Here is a 14107-nt window from a genome sequence, read left to right on the forward strand (position 1 = left end):
ACACATTTGAAATGCTCCTTGTTCCATGAAGTCTTTTTCTGGTCACACAGTGTGCTCTCTTCTTAAAAATCTATGCAGCTTTTTTTTTTTTTAACCCCCTCTCTTATTGCCTTTATAATAAAGGTCATTTACTTTCTTATTCCTCTTACTAAAATCTAAACCCCTCCCTCCAGGCAGGCTAAGCTGCGTCCCAGAGTGGAGACCGCTATACATATCTGCTGAAACAAACTAATTGTGATTTGTTTTGCTTTCCTCAGTGTGCCTGATTTGATGATTATTTTAGACTTTGCCATGATGGAAACATTTGGAGGCAGGAAAAGGATACTGGAGAGGGAGAGATTTTGAGGTGATTTTAGGAGTCTCTGGTTGTTGATTATCTCGCAGATAAATTGACAGAGGGGAAAGAGACATAAGCCACAGGATGTGGGCCACTTGAAGAAAACCTCATTTTCTCTGTGTTGTAGGACCCTGCAGTGCGGGGAAGTATCCTGTGTGGGTGAAGGCCTCTTTCATGAGCTCATTAACTCTTTATAAGAGACAAAAATCACTGACTAATAGAGTGATTGTATGAGAATCAACATAAATATTAATGAGGAAAATGCCTGTTTTCTTGCACCAACACCCACTACAAATCTATATAAGGTCTGGAGGAGAAGGAAGGCTTCTACTTCAAGCAAATCCAACTGTGGGCAAAGGACACGTCTGGCCTTCGAACACCATGACTTCTCATCACTGCAGTTCTCTCCTCAGTGGAAAGTTTCCAGAGGCCAAGCCCGCTTCCCTATGCTTGTCGGCCACCCTGGCACATGCCAACCGAGTGCGTGTGGGGGCAACCCCTCTGGGCAAACCCAGCCTCTGTATGCCCCACAGCTGCCGCACTGCTTGCCCCTTGCCAGGGACCTGCAACATTCCCGGCAACATTGGAGTCTGTGAGAACTATGGGGAAGGTGCCCCGAATGGCCACGAGAAGGTGACCATGCAGTTCCTGAACGATCGCCTGGCCAACTACCTGGAGAAGGTGCGCCAGCTGGAGAAGGAGAACACGGAGCTAGAGACCAGGATCCGAGAGTCGAGCAAATGCCATGAGTCCACCATGTGTCCAGACTACCAGTCCTACTTCCAGACCATTGAAGAGCTCCAGCAGAAGGTGAGGTTTGTGGTGCTTCAGATCAGGGGTTGGCAAACTATGGCCCATCTGGCCTACTAACTGATTTTTATAAATAAAGTTTTATTGGTACATGGCTATGCTCATTCATTAATGTATTGTGTATGGCTGCTTCTGCGCTCTAATGGCAGAGTTGAATAGTTGTGACAGAGATCCATGGCCTTCAAACCCTATATATTTACTGTCTGGCCCTTTACAGAAAAAGATTACTGACACTTGCACAAAATTTTCAGGGCCTGGATTGGGACTGGAAATAGCCACATTTGAAAAAAAAAATTCTTTTTTGACTGTGGGAAGAGAATTTCTTGAGTGCAGATGAATGGGAATATGTAGAAGTTGAGATGGGAGATTTGACTCCCCAGGATTCTGAGTTTATGTTTGCTTATCTCAGTACTTACAATTCTAACATTGTAGTTGCAAAGACAGTGCAACGTAACCTCCAGTGCAGTACAAGGCGGCATGTTCTAATGTCCCTTATGAGCCAGTATATGGTCATTCAGTAGCACTGGTCTCTTCTGCATAGCTACTGTCCCCTTTGATAATCAATGCAAAGCTTCTTAAGAAACTACATCTTTGTTTTGGAGATAGGAAGAAAAAAAGCGTCAAATAAGGGCCACAGAAACCTGGCTAGATTCACAGAAGACCTTTGGGGAAGTTGATCAACAAGCATAAGGGACTTCTTATTAAGAGTGGGTCCCTCTTCATCTAAACCTTTCATAACCAGTCCATTGTTTCTGTGGCCTAGATTTCAGATCTTGTTCATATCAGGCTAAGTATCACGGCTGGCAAAATAAAATTAAGTCTCTGTTATGTGTTCAGTTTGCTATTCCTTTCCATTTCCCAGTTCTTTTGGCTGTATGCCTTCCACCTTTGCCAAGCATCCTCATGCACAGCCCCCGCCCTGTGTCACACCAGCATCTCTTAGGTGTTTGGGAGTCCAAGGGGATGTTGTTGTTTGAATCTCAGGCCAATGGAACTTCTTTTGACCCGAGGCCATTGATGGCTCTAGAGATAGTCAATTACTGAGCCTTCTTTCTTTCCCCAGATCCTGTGCATCAAATCTGAGAACAACAGGCTGGTTGTGCAAATAGACAATGCCAGGCTGGCTGCAGATGACTTCAGGACCAAGTGAGTTGGGGTAGAACAGGCAGAGGGGGGAGCCAGGTACCTACCCTGACTTTTTCTCTCTGGTGATGCAGTTGGCATTAGAGATATAATTGACCAAGATCCCAAACCAACAGTTAAAGCAAGAGAAAACAGAGGGCATTATGCCCACGATCTTGAAAGAACACTCCTCTGCCCCTCAATTGTTTAGCTTTTATAGTTCACAACATGCTTGAGAATGCATCATACTCTTGCTGCTTCCTGTTCCAAGGACCTGGGGAGGTAGGCAGGGCACTGATGGCTTCATCCTTGTGAGGGAACTGAAGCTCAGGGCCCCAAGTCATGTGGCCACTGAGTGGTAGGATTGGAACCTGGCCCTACGTTTCCTACCCTGAGGCCATTTCCTACCAAATTCTGCTGCCTCCATGAGAATGTTTCCACACTGCAGCCCAACCAATTTGTGAGCACTAATAACTCATGACAGAAATCATGCTCCACCATCTATGATGGAGGCCTGTGAGGCTCAAAAGGTTTATGCCACCTCAGAAGGTCCAACCTGGGAACAGGAAGGGGCATTGTGCTTTATTCTTTCTTCAGAACTCTGTGGAAGCCTCACTCCTCTGGAGCTAAAGAGGGCCATTTCTATCCTCCCATCTGGCATTTGGCTTCTAATCTGAGAGAACCCAGGGTCTGCCTCAGTAGGGGGCGTGGAAGAGGAGGGTCTGCAGGGATCACCTGAGGGCAGGTGCTGGCCGTGTGTCTGCCCCAGCACCCTCAGTCCTGGCCACTCTGCCTAGTGGTGCTTCATGTCAGATGGGTGGGGAACACCCCATTGCTTTCCAGGCTGGGAGTGTGCCACATAGGAAATGCCAACTCACAATTAGACTGCAGAGGGATGGCCAGTGGAGTGGCTGCCAGTGTCCTGGGGTCCCTCTGCTCTCTACCCCCGACTCCTGTATCTTTCCTGCTAAAGGTACCAGATGGAGCACTCTCTCTGCCAGCTGGGGGAGGCCGACATCTGCGGCCTGCGCAGGGTGCTGGATGACCTCACACTCGCCAAGTGTGACCTGGAGGCCCAGCTGGAGTCCCTCAAGGAGGAGCTGCTCTGCCTTAAGAAGAACCATGAGCAGGTACATGGCCCTTTGTGTAAGACTTTCTGGAAGTGAATTTGGGCTCATTTGGGGGAAGAAATGAAGCTCTTCCTCCTCCTCAGGATGGGAGATCTACAGGCCCTGCCTTGTGGGTAAGCCTCACAAGCTATGGAGGTGAGCTCCAGCTTTCAGTGGGGACTTGCTCTTCATCCACAGCCTTTGGAAGTTGCTAGGCTAATGCAGGTGGTGCCTTGTCCTCAGAGGAGCCCAGGGAAATCACTGGGGAGGGTGGGGAGTGGGAGATGAGGTTTTGGGGTGGAGGGCAGTGGGGACTCCACGGCTGAGATGTCCTCTTGTGCCCACAGGAAGTCCGCCTCCTGAGGAGCCAGCTGGGGGACAAGCTCCAGATTAAGCTGGATGCGGAGCCCACCGTGGACCTGAGCAGGGTGCTGCAGGAGATGAGGTGCCACTATGAGGCCTTGGTGCAGACCAACCACAATGATCTGGAAGAGTGGTTCCAAGATCAGGTGCGGGTGCTGCCTCGGAGCAGGGAGGGACCCTGGCTTCCACCTAAGCAGGTTACTGATCATGTCTCTGTGCCCTTGTGCTTCAGTCTGAAAGCATCAGCAAGCAGGACATGTCCTGCTCCGAGGAGCTGCGGTGCTGCCAATCAGAGATCCTGGAGCTGAGACGCACAGTGAACGCCCTGGAGGTGGAGCTTCAGGCCCAGCACACGCTGGTGAGCTCCTTTGCTTGGTTCAGTACCTGCCTCCCTTAAATACAGACCAGGACACAGTTCAAACCTTGATTTCCTTGCCTTTGCAAGAACTTTCTCATAGATGTGGATGATGAGGGAATGAACATTACCCATATGAGGGAGGTCCTGCAAACTTATCCTGAGGTCTAGAATGAAGAACAATGGCACGTTTAGTTCTCCCAGCTGAGGACTGCTAACAGGAGTTAGCTTGTTCTCCAGGCCTGGCAATACCTTGGGGTGTCACAGTCTTTTTTTTTAAATAATTTTTTATTGTTATGTTAATCACCATACACTACATCATTAGTTCTTGATGTAGTGTTCCATGATTCATTGTTTGTGCATAACACCCAGTGCTCCACGCAGAATGTGCCCTCTTTAATACCCATCACCAGGCTAACCCATCCCCCCACCCTCCTCCCCTCTAGAGCCCTCAGTTTGTTTTTCAGAGTCCATCATCTCTAATGGTTCGTCTCCCCCTCCGACTTACTCCCTTTCATTCTTCCCCTCCTGCTATCTTCTTCTTTTCTTTTCTTAACATATATTGCATTATTTGTTTCAGAAGTACAGATCAGTGATTCATCAGTCTTGTACAATTCACAGTGCTCACCATAGCACATACGCTCCCCAATGTCTATCACCCAGCCACCCCATCCCTCCCATCCCCCACCCCTCCAGCAACACTCAGTTTGTTTCCTGAGATTAAGAATTCCTCATATCAGTGAGGTCATATGATACGTGTCTTTCTCTGATTGACTTATTTCACTCAGCATAACACCCTCCAGTTCCATCCACGTCGTTGCAAATGGCAAGATCTCATTCCTTTTGATGGCGGCATAATATTCCATTGTGTATATATACCACCTCTTCTTTATCCATTCATCTGTCGATGGACATCTTGGCTCTTTCCACAGTTTGGCTATTGTGGACATTGCCGCTATAAACATCGGGGTGCACGTACCCCTTCGGATCCCTACATTTGTATCTTTGGGGTAAATACCCAGTAGTGCAATTGCTGGATCGTATGGTAGCTCTATTTTCAACTGTTTGAGGAACCTCCATACTGTTTTCCAGAGGGGTTGCACCAGCTTGCATTCCCACCAACAGTGTAGGAGGGTTCCCCTTTCTCCACATCCCGGCCAACATCTGTCGTTTCCTGACTTGCTAATTCTAGCCATTCTGACTGGTGTGAGGTGGTATCTCATTGAGGTTTTGATTTGGATTTCCCTGATGCCGAGCGATGTTGAGCACTTTTTCATGTGTCTGTTGGCCATCTGGATGTCTTCTTTGGAAAAATGTCTGTTCATGTCTTCTGCCCATTTCTTGATTGGATTATTTGTTCTTTGGGTGTTGAGTTTGATAAGTTCTTTATAGATTTTGGATACTAGCCCTTTATCTGATATGTCATTTGCAAATATTTTCTCCCATTCTGTCGGTTGTATTTTGGTTTTGTGGACTGTTTCTTTTGCTGTGCAAAAGCTTTTTATGTTGATGAAATCCCAATAGTTCATTTTTGCCCTTGCTTCCTTGCCTTTGGTGATGTTTCTAGGAAGAAGTTGCTGCGGCTGAGGTCGAAGAGATTGCTACCTGTGTTCTCCTTTAGGATTTTGATGGACTCCTGTCTCACGTTTAGGTCTTTCAACCATTTGGAGTCTATTTTTGTGTGTGGTGTAAGGAAATGGTCCAGTTTCATTCTTCTGCACGTGGCTGTCCAATTTTCCCAACACCATTTGTTGAAGAGACTGTCTTTTTTCCATTGGACATTCTTTCCTGCTTTGTCAAAGATGAGTTGACCATAGAGTTGAGGGTCCATTTCTGGGCTCTTGATTCTGTTCCATTGATCTATGTGTCTGTTTTTGTGCCAGTACCATCCTGTCTTGATGATGACAGCTTTGTAATAGAGCTGGAAGTCCGGAATTGTGATGCCGCTGGCTTTGCTTTTCTTTTTCAATATTCCTCTGGCTATTCGGGGTCTCTTCTGGTTCCATACAAATTTTAGGATGATTTGTTCCATTTCTTTGAAAAAGGTGGATGGTATTTTGATGGGGATTGCGTTGAATGTGTAGATTGCTCTAGGTAGCACTGACATCTTCACACGGTTTGTTCTTCCAGTCCATGAGCATGGAACGTTTTTCCATTTCTTTGTGTCTTCTTCAATTTCTTTCATGAGTATTTTATAGTTTTCTGAGTACAGATCCTTTGCCTCTTTGGTAAAATTTATTCCTAGGTATCTTATGGTTTTGGGTGCAATTGTAAATGGGATTGACTCCTTGATTTGTCTCTCTTCTGTCTTGTTGTTGGTGTATAGGAATGCCACTGATTTCTGTGCATTGATTTTATATCCTGCTACTTTACTGAATTTCTATATGAGTTCTAGCAGTTTTGGGGTGGAGTCTTTTGGGTTTTCCATATACAGTATCATATCATCTGCAAAGAGTGAGAGTTTGACTTCCTCTTTGCCGATTTGGATGCCTTTGATTTCTTTTTGTTTTCTGATTGCTGTGGCTAGGACTTCTAATACTATGTTGAATAGCAGTGGTGAGAGTGGACATCCCTGCTGCGTTCCTGACCTTAGGGGAAAAGCTCTCCACTTTTCCCCATTGAGAATGATATTCGCTGTAGGTTTTTCATAGATGGCTTTTACGATATTGAGTTATGTACCCTCTATCCCTATACTCTGAAGAGTTTTGATCAAGAAAGGATGCTGTACTTTGTCAAATGCTTTTTCTGCATCTATTGAGAGGATCACATGACTCTTGTTCTTTCTTTTGTTAATGTATTGTATCACATTGATTGATTTGCGGATGTTGAACCAGCCTTGCAGCCCAGGGATCAATCCCACTTGGTCATGGTGAATAATCGTTTTAATGTACTGTTGGATCCTGTTGGCTAGTACTTTGGTGAGAATTTTTGCATCCATGTTCATCAAGGATATTGGTCTGTAATTCTCCTTTTTTTAAAAAATTTTTTTATTGTTATGTTAATCACCATATATTACATAATTTGTTTTGGTGTTGTAATTCTCCTTTTTGATGGGGTCTTTGTCTGGTTTTGGGATCAAGGTAATGGTGGTCTCATAAAATGAGTTTGGAAGTTTTCCTTCCATTTCTAGTTTTTGGAACAGTTTCAGGAGAATAGGTATTAATTCTTCTTTAAATGTCTGATGGAATTCCCCTGGGAAGCCATCTGGCCCTGGGCTTTTGTTTGTTGGGAGATTTTTGATGAATGCTTCAATTTCCTTAATGGTTATAGGTCTGTTCAGATTTTCTATTTCTTCCTGGTTCAATTTTGGTAGTTGATACATCTCTAGGAATGCACCCATTTCTTCCAGGTTATCTAATTTGCTGGCATAGAGTTGCTCATAATATGTTCTTATAATTGTTTGTATTTCTTTGGTGTTGGTTGTGATCTCTCCTCTTTCATTCATGATTTTGTTGATTTGGGTCATTTCTCTTTTCTTTTGGATAAGTCTGGCCAGGGGTTTATCAATCTTGTTCATTCTTTCGAAGAACCAGCTCCTAGTTTCGTTGAAACTACTGTTTCAATGAAACAGATGTGGATGTGGAGAAAGGGGAACCCTCCTACACTGTTGGTGGGAATGCAAGCTGGTGCAACCCCTCTGGAAAACAGTATGGAGGTTCCTCAAACAGTTGAAAATAGAGCTACCATACGATCCAGCAATTGAACTACTGTTCTTTTGGGTTCTATTTCATTGATTTCTGCTCTGATCTTTATTATTTCTCTTCTCCTGCTGGGTTCAGGCTTTATTTGCTGTTTTTTTTCTCCAGCTCCTATAGGTGTAGGGTTAGGTTGTGTATTTGATACCTTTCTTGTTTCTTGAGAAAGGCTTGTATTGTTATATATTTTCCTCTCAGGACTGCCTTTGCTGTATCCCAAAGATTTTGAACAGTTGTGTTTTCATTTTCATTGGTTTCCATGAATTTTTTTAATTCTTCTTTAATTTCCTGGTTGACCCATTCATTCTTTCGTAGGATGCTCTTTAGCCTCCATGTATTTGAGTTCTTTCCGACTTTCCTCTTGTGATTGAGTTCTAGTTTCAAAGCATTGTGGTCTGAAAATATGCAGGGAATAATCCCAATCTTTTGGTACCAGTTGAGACCTGATTTGTGACCTAGGATGTGATCAATTCTGGAGAATGTTCCGTGGGCACTAGAGAAGAATGTGTATTCTGTTGCTTTGGGATGGAATGTTCTGAATATGTCTGTAAAGTCCATTTGGTCCAGTGTGTCATTTAAAGTCTTTATTTCCTTGTTGATCTTTTGCTTAGATGATCTGTCTAGGGGGGGTGTTAAAGTCCCCCACTATTATTGTATTGTTGTCAATGTGTATCTTTGCTTTTGTTATTAATTGCCTTATATAATTGGCTGCTCCCACGTTAGGGGCATAGATATTTACAATTGTTAGATCTTCTTGTTGGATAGATCCTTTAAGTAGGATATAGTGTCCTTCTTCATCTCTTATTACAGGCTTTGTTTTAAAATCTAATTTGTCTGATATAAGGATGGCCACCCCAGCTTTCTTTTGGTGTCCATTAGCATGGTAAATGGTTTTCCACCCCCTCACTTTCAATGTGGGGGTGTCTTTGGGTCTAAAATGAGTCTCTTGCAGACAGCATATTGATGGGTCTTGTTTTTTAATCCAATCTGATAGCCTGTGTCTTTTGATTGGGGCATTGAGCCCATTTACATTCAGGGTAACTATTGAAAGGTATGAATTTAGTGCCATTGTATTGCCTGTAAGGTGACTGTTACTGTATATTTTCTGTGTTCCTTTCTGATCTATGCTGCTTTAGGCTCTCTTTTTGCTTAGAGGACCTCTTTCAATATTTCTTGTAGGGCTGGTTTCGTGTTTGCAAATTCCTTTAGTTTTTGTTTGTCCTGGAAGCTTTTTATCTCTCCTTCTATTTTGAATGACAGCCTAGCTGGATATAGTATTCTTGGCTGCATATTTTTCTCGTTTAGTGCTCTGAAGATATCATGCCAGTCCTTTCTGGCCTGCCAGGTCTCTGTGGATAGGTCTGTTGCCAATCTAATGTTTCTACCATTGTAGGTTACATATCTCTTCTCCTGAGCTGCTTTCAGGATTTTCTCTTTGTCTCTGAGACTCGTACGTTTTACTATTAGATGTCGGGGTGTTGACCTATTTTTATTGATTTTGAGAGGGGTTCTCTGTGCCTCCTGGATTTTGATGCCTGTTTCCTTCCCCACATTAGGGAAGTTCTGTGCTATAATTTGCTCCAATATACCTTCTGCCCCTCTCTCTCTTTCTTCTTCTTCTGGGATCCCAATTATTCTAATGTTGTTTCATCTTATCGTATCGCTTATCTCTCGAATTCTGCCCTCGTGATCCTGTAGTTGTTTCTCTCTCTTTTTCTCAGCCTCTTTATTTTCCATCATTTGGTCTTCTATATCGCCGATTCTTTCTTCTGCCTCCTTTATCCTAGCAGTTAGTGCCCCCATTTTTGATTGCACCTCATTAATAGCCTTTGTGGTTTTGACTTGGTTAGATTTTAGTTCTTTTATTTCTCCAGAAAGGGTTTCTCTAATAACTTCCATGCTTTTTTCAAGCCCAGCTAGTATCTTTAAAGTCATGATTCTGAACTCTAGGTCTGACATCGTACTAATGTCAGTATTGAGTAGGTCCCTGGCAGACGGTTCTACCTCTTGTTCTTTTTGCTGAGGTGATTTTTTTCGTCTTGTCATTTTGTCCAGAGGAGAACAGATGAATGAGAGAACAGAATGCTAACAGGTTAACGTCTCCACCAAATATACTCTATACAAATCAGAAAAGACCTGAAACCAGGGGACAAGAAAGGGAAAGAAAGAAGAGAAAAAAAAAAAGGAAAAAGAAAAAGATAAAAACAAACAAAAACAGAACAAAACAAAAAAAAAAACCAGAGTATGATCAAATATGATCAGGCTAGTGCATAGATCAGTGCCACATACTAGCTTTTGGGCATATTTTGTTCTCTTAGAAGAAAGTGCCTGGTAAAATTTTAAAGGAAGAAAGACTTATATATGTACAAAATAAGGGGTGATATAATGAAGGGATGGCAGATGACTGTAAAGATGAAAATTATAAAAGATTTTATAAAAGGACTTAATAAGATAAGAAGTTGTTTTTAAAAAGAAAGAAGAAGATTTAAAAAGAAAAAGAAAAAAGAAAAAAAGGGGAGAGAATGTGATCAGGCAGGAGACTAGAACAAAGCCATACACTAGTGATTTAGGGTATATTTTGATCTGTTAGAAGAAATTGTATCTCAAAATTTTAAGGAGAGAACAACTTATATATATATATATGCCAAAAATAAGGATAACTACTATGAAGGGATAAAAATATGACTCTAAAAATGAAAAATAAAAAATGTTTTTTTAAAAAAGGGATCGATAAGATGTTGTTTGAAAAAGGGAAAAAGAAACATTAAAAAAATAGTTTAAAAAATTAACTTTGAAAAACTAATGAATTATGGTAAAAAAGCCATGAATTCTATGTGCAGTATTCCCCTAGCGCTGGAGTTCTCCCGTTCTCCTTGATCAGTAAACTTGTTCTTGGCTTGCTGGCTGTTCTTGCTGATCTTCTGGGGGAGGGGCCTGTTGCCGTGGTTCCCAAATGTCTTTGCCGGAGGCGGAATTGCCCCGCCTTTGTGAATCCGGGCTAAGCAAGCTGCTTGGGTTTGCTCTCAGGAGCTTTTGTTCCCTGCAAGCTCTCGGTACAGCTTTGGAGGACCAGGGTGAAAATGATGGCCTCCCAATCTCTGCCCGGAGGAGCGGAGAACTCGGGGCCCCGCTCCTCAGTGCGCCCCCAGAGAAAAGCAGTCATTCCTGTCTCCCCGGTCTCCGGCCGCACTCCGTGCTCACCCGGCCTGTGATCGAGCGTTTCTATGTCTGGCACCCGACCCCGTGTGGAGTCTCCAAACCCAGCAGATCCCTGCGGTGCTCTTCCGCGCTGTTCCTCCCAGGGGAGGAAGGGGAGTCTCCCCGCCTCTGCCGCTTGTTGGGTCCCTGCTGGAGGAGCAGTAGCCCGACTGGGCCGCGGATCACAGTTTATGGCCACCCTGAGCTGAGAGCCCGCGACTCGGCTCCATCTCTGCAGCCGACTTCCCCGCTCCGATCCCTGGGAGCTCTGCCGCACTCAGGCACCCCCAGTCTTTCTGTCACCCCGAGGGTCCTGAGACCACACTGTCCTGCGAGCATTCCACACCCCGCTTAGCCACTGGAGCGACGTCCCTCCGCGGAGCCGACTTCTAAAAGGTCCGATTTTGTGCTCCGCGGCTCTAGCACTTGCCAGAAGCGGCCGACGGAGGCCCCCTCCCCTGCCGTCTATCCTCCCGAATATCGCCTCGGATTCACTTCTCTGCACATCCTGCCTTCCAGAAAGTGGTCGCTTTTCTGTTCAGAGTGTTGTTACTATTCTTATCTTCGATCTCTTATTGAGTTCGTAGGTGTTCAGAATGGTTTGATCCCTATTCAGCTGAATTCCTGAAACCAGACGAAATCCAGGTCTCCTACTCCTCCGCCATCTTGCTCCGCCCCCTGGGGTGTCACAGTCTTACTGGAGAGACTGAGGGCTGCAGTCCATGATTTTCCACCTGCTTCCCCCTTTGGTATTACAGAAAGACTGTCTGCAGAACTCCCTGTGTGAAGCTGACACTCGCTTTGGCACCGAGCTGGCCCAGATGCAGATCCTGATCAGCAACGTGGAGGAACAGCTCTCCGAGATCCGGGCTGACCTGGAGCGGCAGAACCAGGAGTACCAGGTGCTGCTGGACGTCAAGGCCCGGCTAGAGTGTGAGATTGCCACGTACCGGAACCTTCTGGAGAGCGAGGATTGCAAGTGTGTACCCTGACGTTTGTGCCAGTGTCATGTGTAAAAGCAGAGACCTCTTGTGGGGATGATTTGAAAGGAGGGGTGGCATTGCAGACCGCTTCTCTGGGGACAAACTTAAGCCTGGTGAGCCGCCTGGACGTAGAGTAGGGCATTCGGGAACTTTTCAGCTCATGCCATCCATTCTGCTGACCACATTATGTTCCCAGATGCCAATCATTGCCATGGGGGGGCTGAAATACTGAGAGCTCAGTGCATTTAGGTTTTGCTAAATTCTCTCTGGAAGAAGTATTCTAGTAACAGGGATTCTTCATACTCAAGGTTAAAGAACATTGCTAAGGGCATTTGCAGCCATTCTTTCATTTTGTCCTTCCATTGCGCTGTGCAAAAGGTAAGGTGGATAGAACACCCCGTTAAGCAATAATCAACAAGACTGGGGGTTATATGTCAATCGGAGGGCAGCTAACCTCTGGCCTGCTCTTGCCTGGCCAGCCTTTCTGCCTTTCTCATCCATGTTCCTTTGCCCGGGGCTGGAAGCCCTGGTTTTGCACAGGGGCACGGTGAGCTCTGGTCCCAGCTCCACTGTGGACTTTCTAGGCCCAGCAGGACCTCCAAGGTCTACAATCCCCTTTTGCTTTTCCGATTCTGAAGTGTCTGTATATTTTCGTCTTTCATGCACTTCTGACGTCAGTATTTCAAACATCTCATCTTTTTCTCTCCACAGGCTCCCTTGCAACCCATGTGCGACCCCAGCCTCCAGCACCCCCCGCCCAGTCCCTGCAGCCTGTACCCCCTGCTCTCCCTGCCTTTCTGGGCCTCCTCGGGCCTCCTGTGGCTCCAGCTCAACACCTCGATGCTGACACACTCCTCAGCCTGAGGGAGATGGGAACCGTCTGCAGCCCCACTGGTTCCACTCTGCAGGCCTGGCCCCTGAGGCCTTGCTCCCTTGGCCAGCTGGGCGGGGAGCTGATGCCAGGCAGTGCTTCTCTGCTGATGGGCTTTCTAGTCCAGTGGCTTAGCCCAGGCCCCTGGATTTGGGCTTCCTCTCTAAAATTTAGAGTGTCTTAAACACTCCTTTTGCTCTCTTCTGTTGCTTCACAGTCTGAGAAGTGGTAGGTAGCCTGGTTTTTATTTTGCTAATAAACTTCACTTCTGCAGCATGAAGAGCCCAGGGCCTGTGGTCAGTGTCTCCACCTCATGCCAAGAGTGTTGCTGAGGGCCCCTTGAGCTGTTCCCACAGAAGCAGGTGTTGGGGCTCCCTCATCTGAGGGTTCTGAGAGATGGCAAAGCCAGCCAGGACCACAGTTAAAAATAGGCCTGTCACAAAATGGTGCCGCTGAGAGATACCCAGCTGTAATTGGGTATCTAAAACCTATTTAGAGCCAGATTCACAGAGCTGTTAAAATATGCGAACCAACTGAAATCCCCCCCTTATCAGGATGAAGCCTCTGGTCCTTGTGCAAAGGAAAAGCTCAGGTCAGAGGTGCTGCCGGGACCCCCTAGAATACTCTACTTAAAGTAAACTTTTGTGATCACAGGCCCAGGGCGAGCAAGGCACAGTGCTGGGCTTTACAGATCTTGTGACACAGGGGTTCTGCCAAAGCCTGCAAAGAGGGAGCAGCTGGTGGCTGAATCAAGACTTGAACCCTGGTCTCTTTGAATTAGGCCCAAAGCCCATACTTCGGAAGCTTTGAAGGGAAAAAAAAATAAAGATGAGTAGGTTTAAGGTGGAGGTTCTAAAAGTGTTGTCCTCCAACCAGTCGTACCAGCTTTACTTGGGGACTTTTAGGAAATTCCAAGTCTTGGGCCCCACCTCAGACTTTCTGAATAAGCAGTCTGGTTTACTGAGCCTTCCAGGTGATTCTATGCATACTCAAGTTTGAGAACCCCTGGGTTAGGGGGTTTATTTGGGGACTGAGCCCCTTATGGGCCAGATACACTGTGGAAGGAGTTGGCCACAGCCTCCTAAGGATCCTGTGTGTGAGCAGTGCCTCATTCGATCAAGATAGCGCCTTTTCCCTGCACGCTGTGAAATGCTGAATGTATAAAGGATGGTGGTTGCCCAACCTGTCAGACTATCAGTCTAGAAAAGGCCAAACAGACCCATCCAAGCTCCCTCATGGGCTCCACTAGCAAGCCCTCTGAAGC

The 14107-nt window shown here is 45.6% G+C and overlaps 1 protein-coding gene across 1 annotated transcript; it reads left to right on the forward strand.

Moving 5' to 3' along the window:
* The first annotated feature begins 718 nt into the window (after positions 1–718).
* On the forward strand, positions 719–12819 carry LOC114201370 (keratin, type I cuticular Ha7-like). Its single transcript, XM_088027102.1, has 7 exons — positions 719–1147; positions 2211–2293; positions 3243–3399; positions 3726–3887; positions 3974–4099; positions 11748–11968; positions 12684–12819. Exons 1-7 carry the CDS (start codon positions 719–721, stop codon positions 12817–12819), a joined length of 1314 nt encoding a protein of 437 aa, XP_087883228.1.
* The last annotated feature ends 1288 nt before the right edge of the window (positions 12820–14107 follow it).

Source organism: Eumetopias jubatus, unplaced genomic scaffold (assembly GCF_037043125.1).
Source record: "Eumetopias jubatus isolate StellerSeaLion01/CBP00866 unplaced genomic scaffold, mEumJub1_p1.0 scaffold_10, whole genome shotgun sequence".
Classification (NCBI taxonomy): domain Eukaryota; kingdom Metazoa; phylum Chordata; class Mammalia; order Carnivora; family Otariidae; genus Eumetopias; species Eumetopias jubatus.

Excerpts from the sequence above, each read along its gene's own strand:
- LOC114201370 (XM_088027102.1), top strand. The coding sequence starts at position 719 with ATGACTTCTCATCACTGCAGTTCTCTCCTCAGTGGAAAGTTTCCAGAG. Across the intron at positions 1,148-2,210 it reads TTGAAGAGCTCCAGCAGAAG|ATCCTGTGCATCAAATCTGA; the intron begins GTGAGGTTTGTG and ends TTCTTTCCCCAG. Across the intron at positions 4,100-11,747 it reads TTCAGGCCCAGCACACGCTG|AAAGACTGTCTGCAGAACTC; the intron begins GTGAGCTCCTTT and ends TTGGTATTACAG.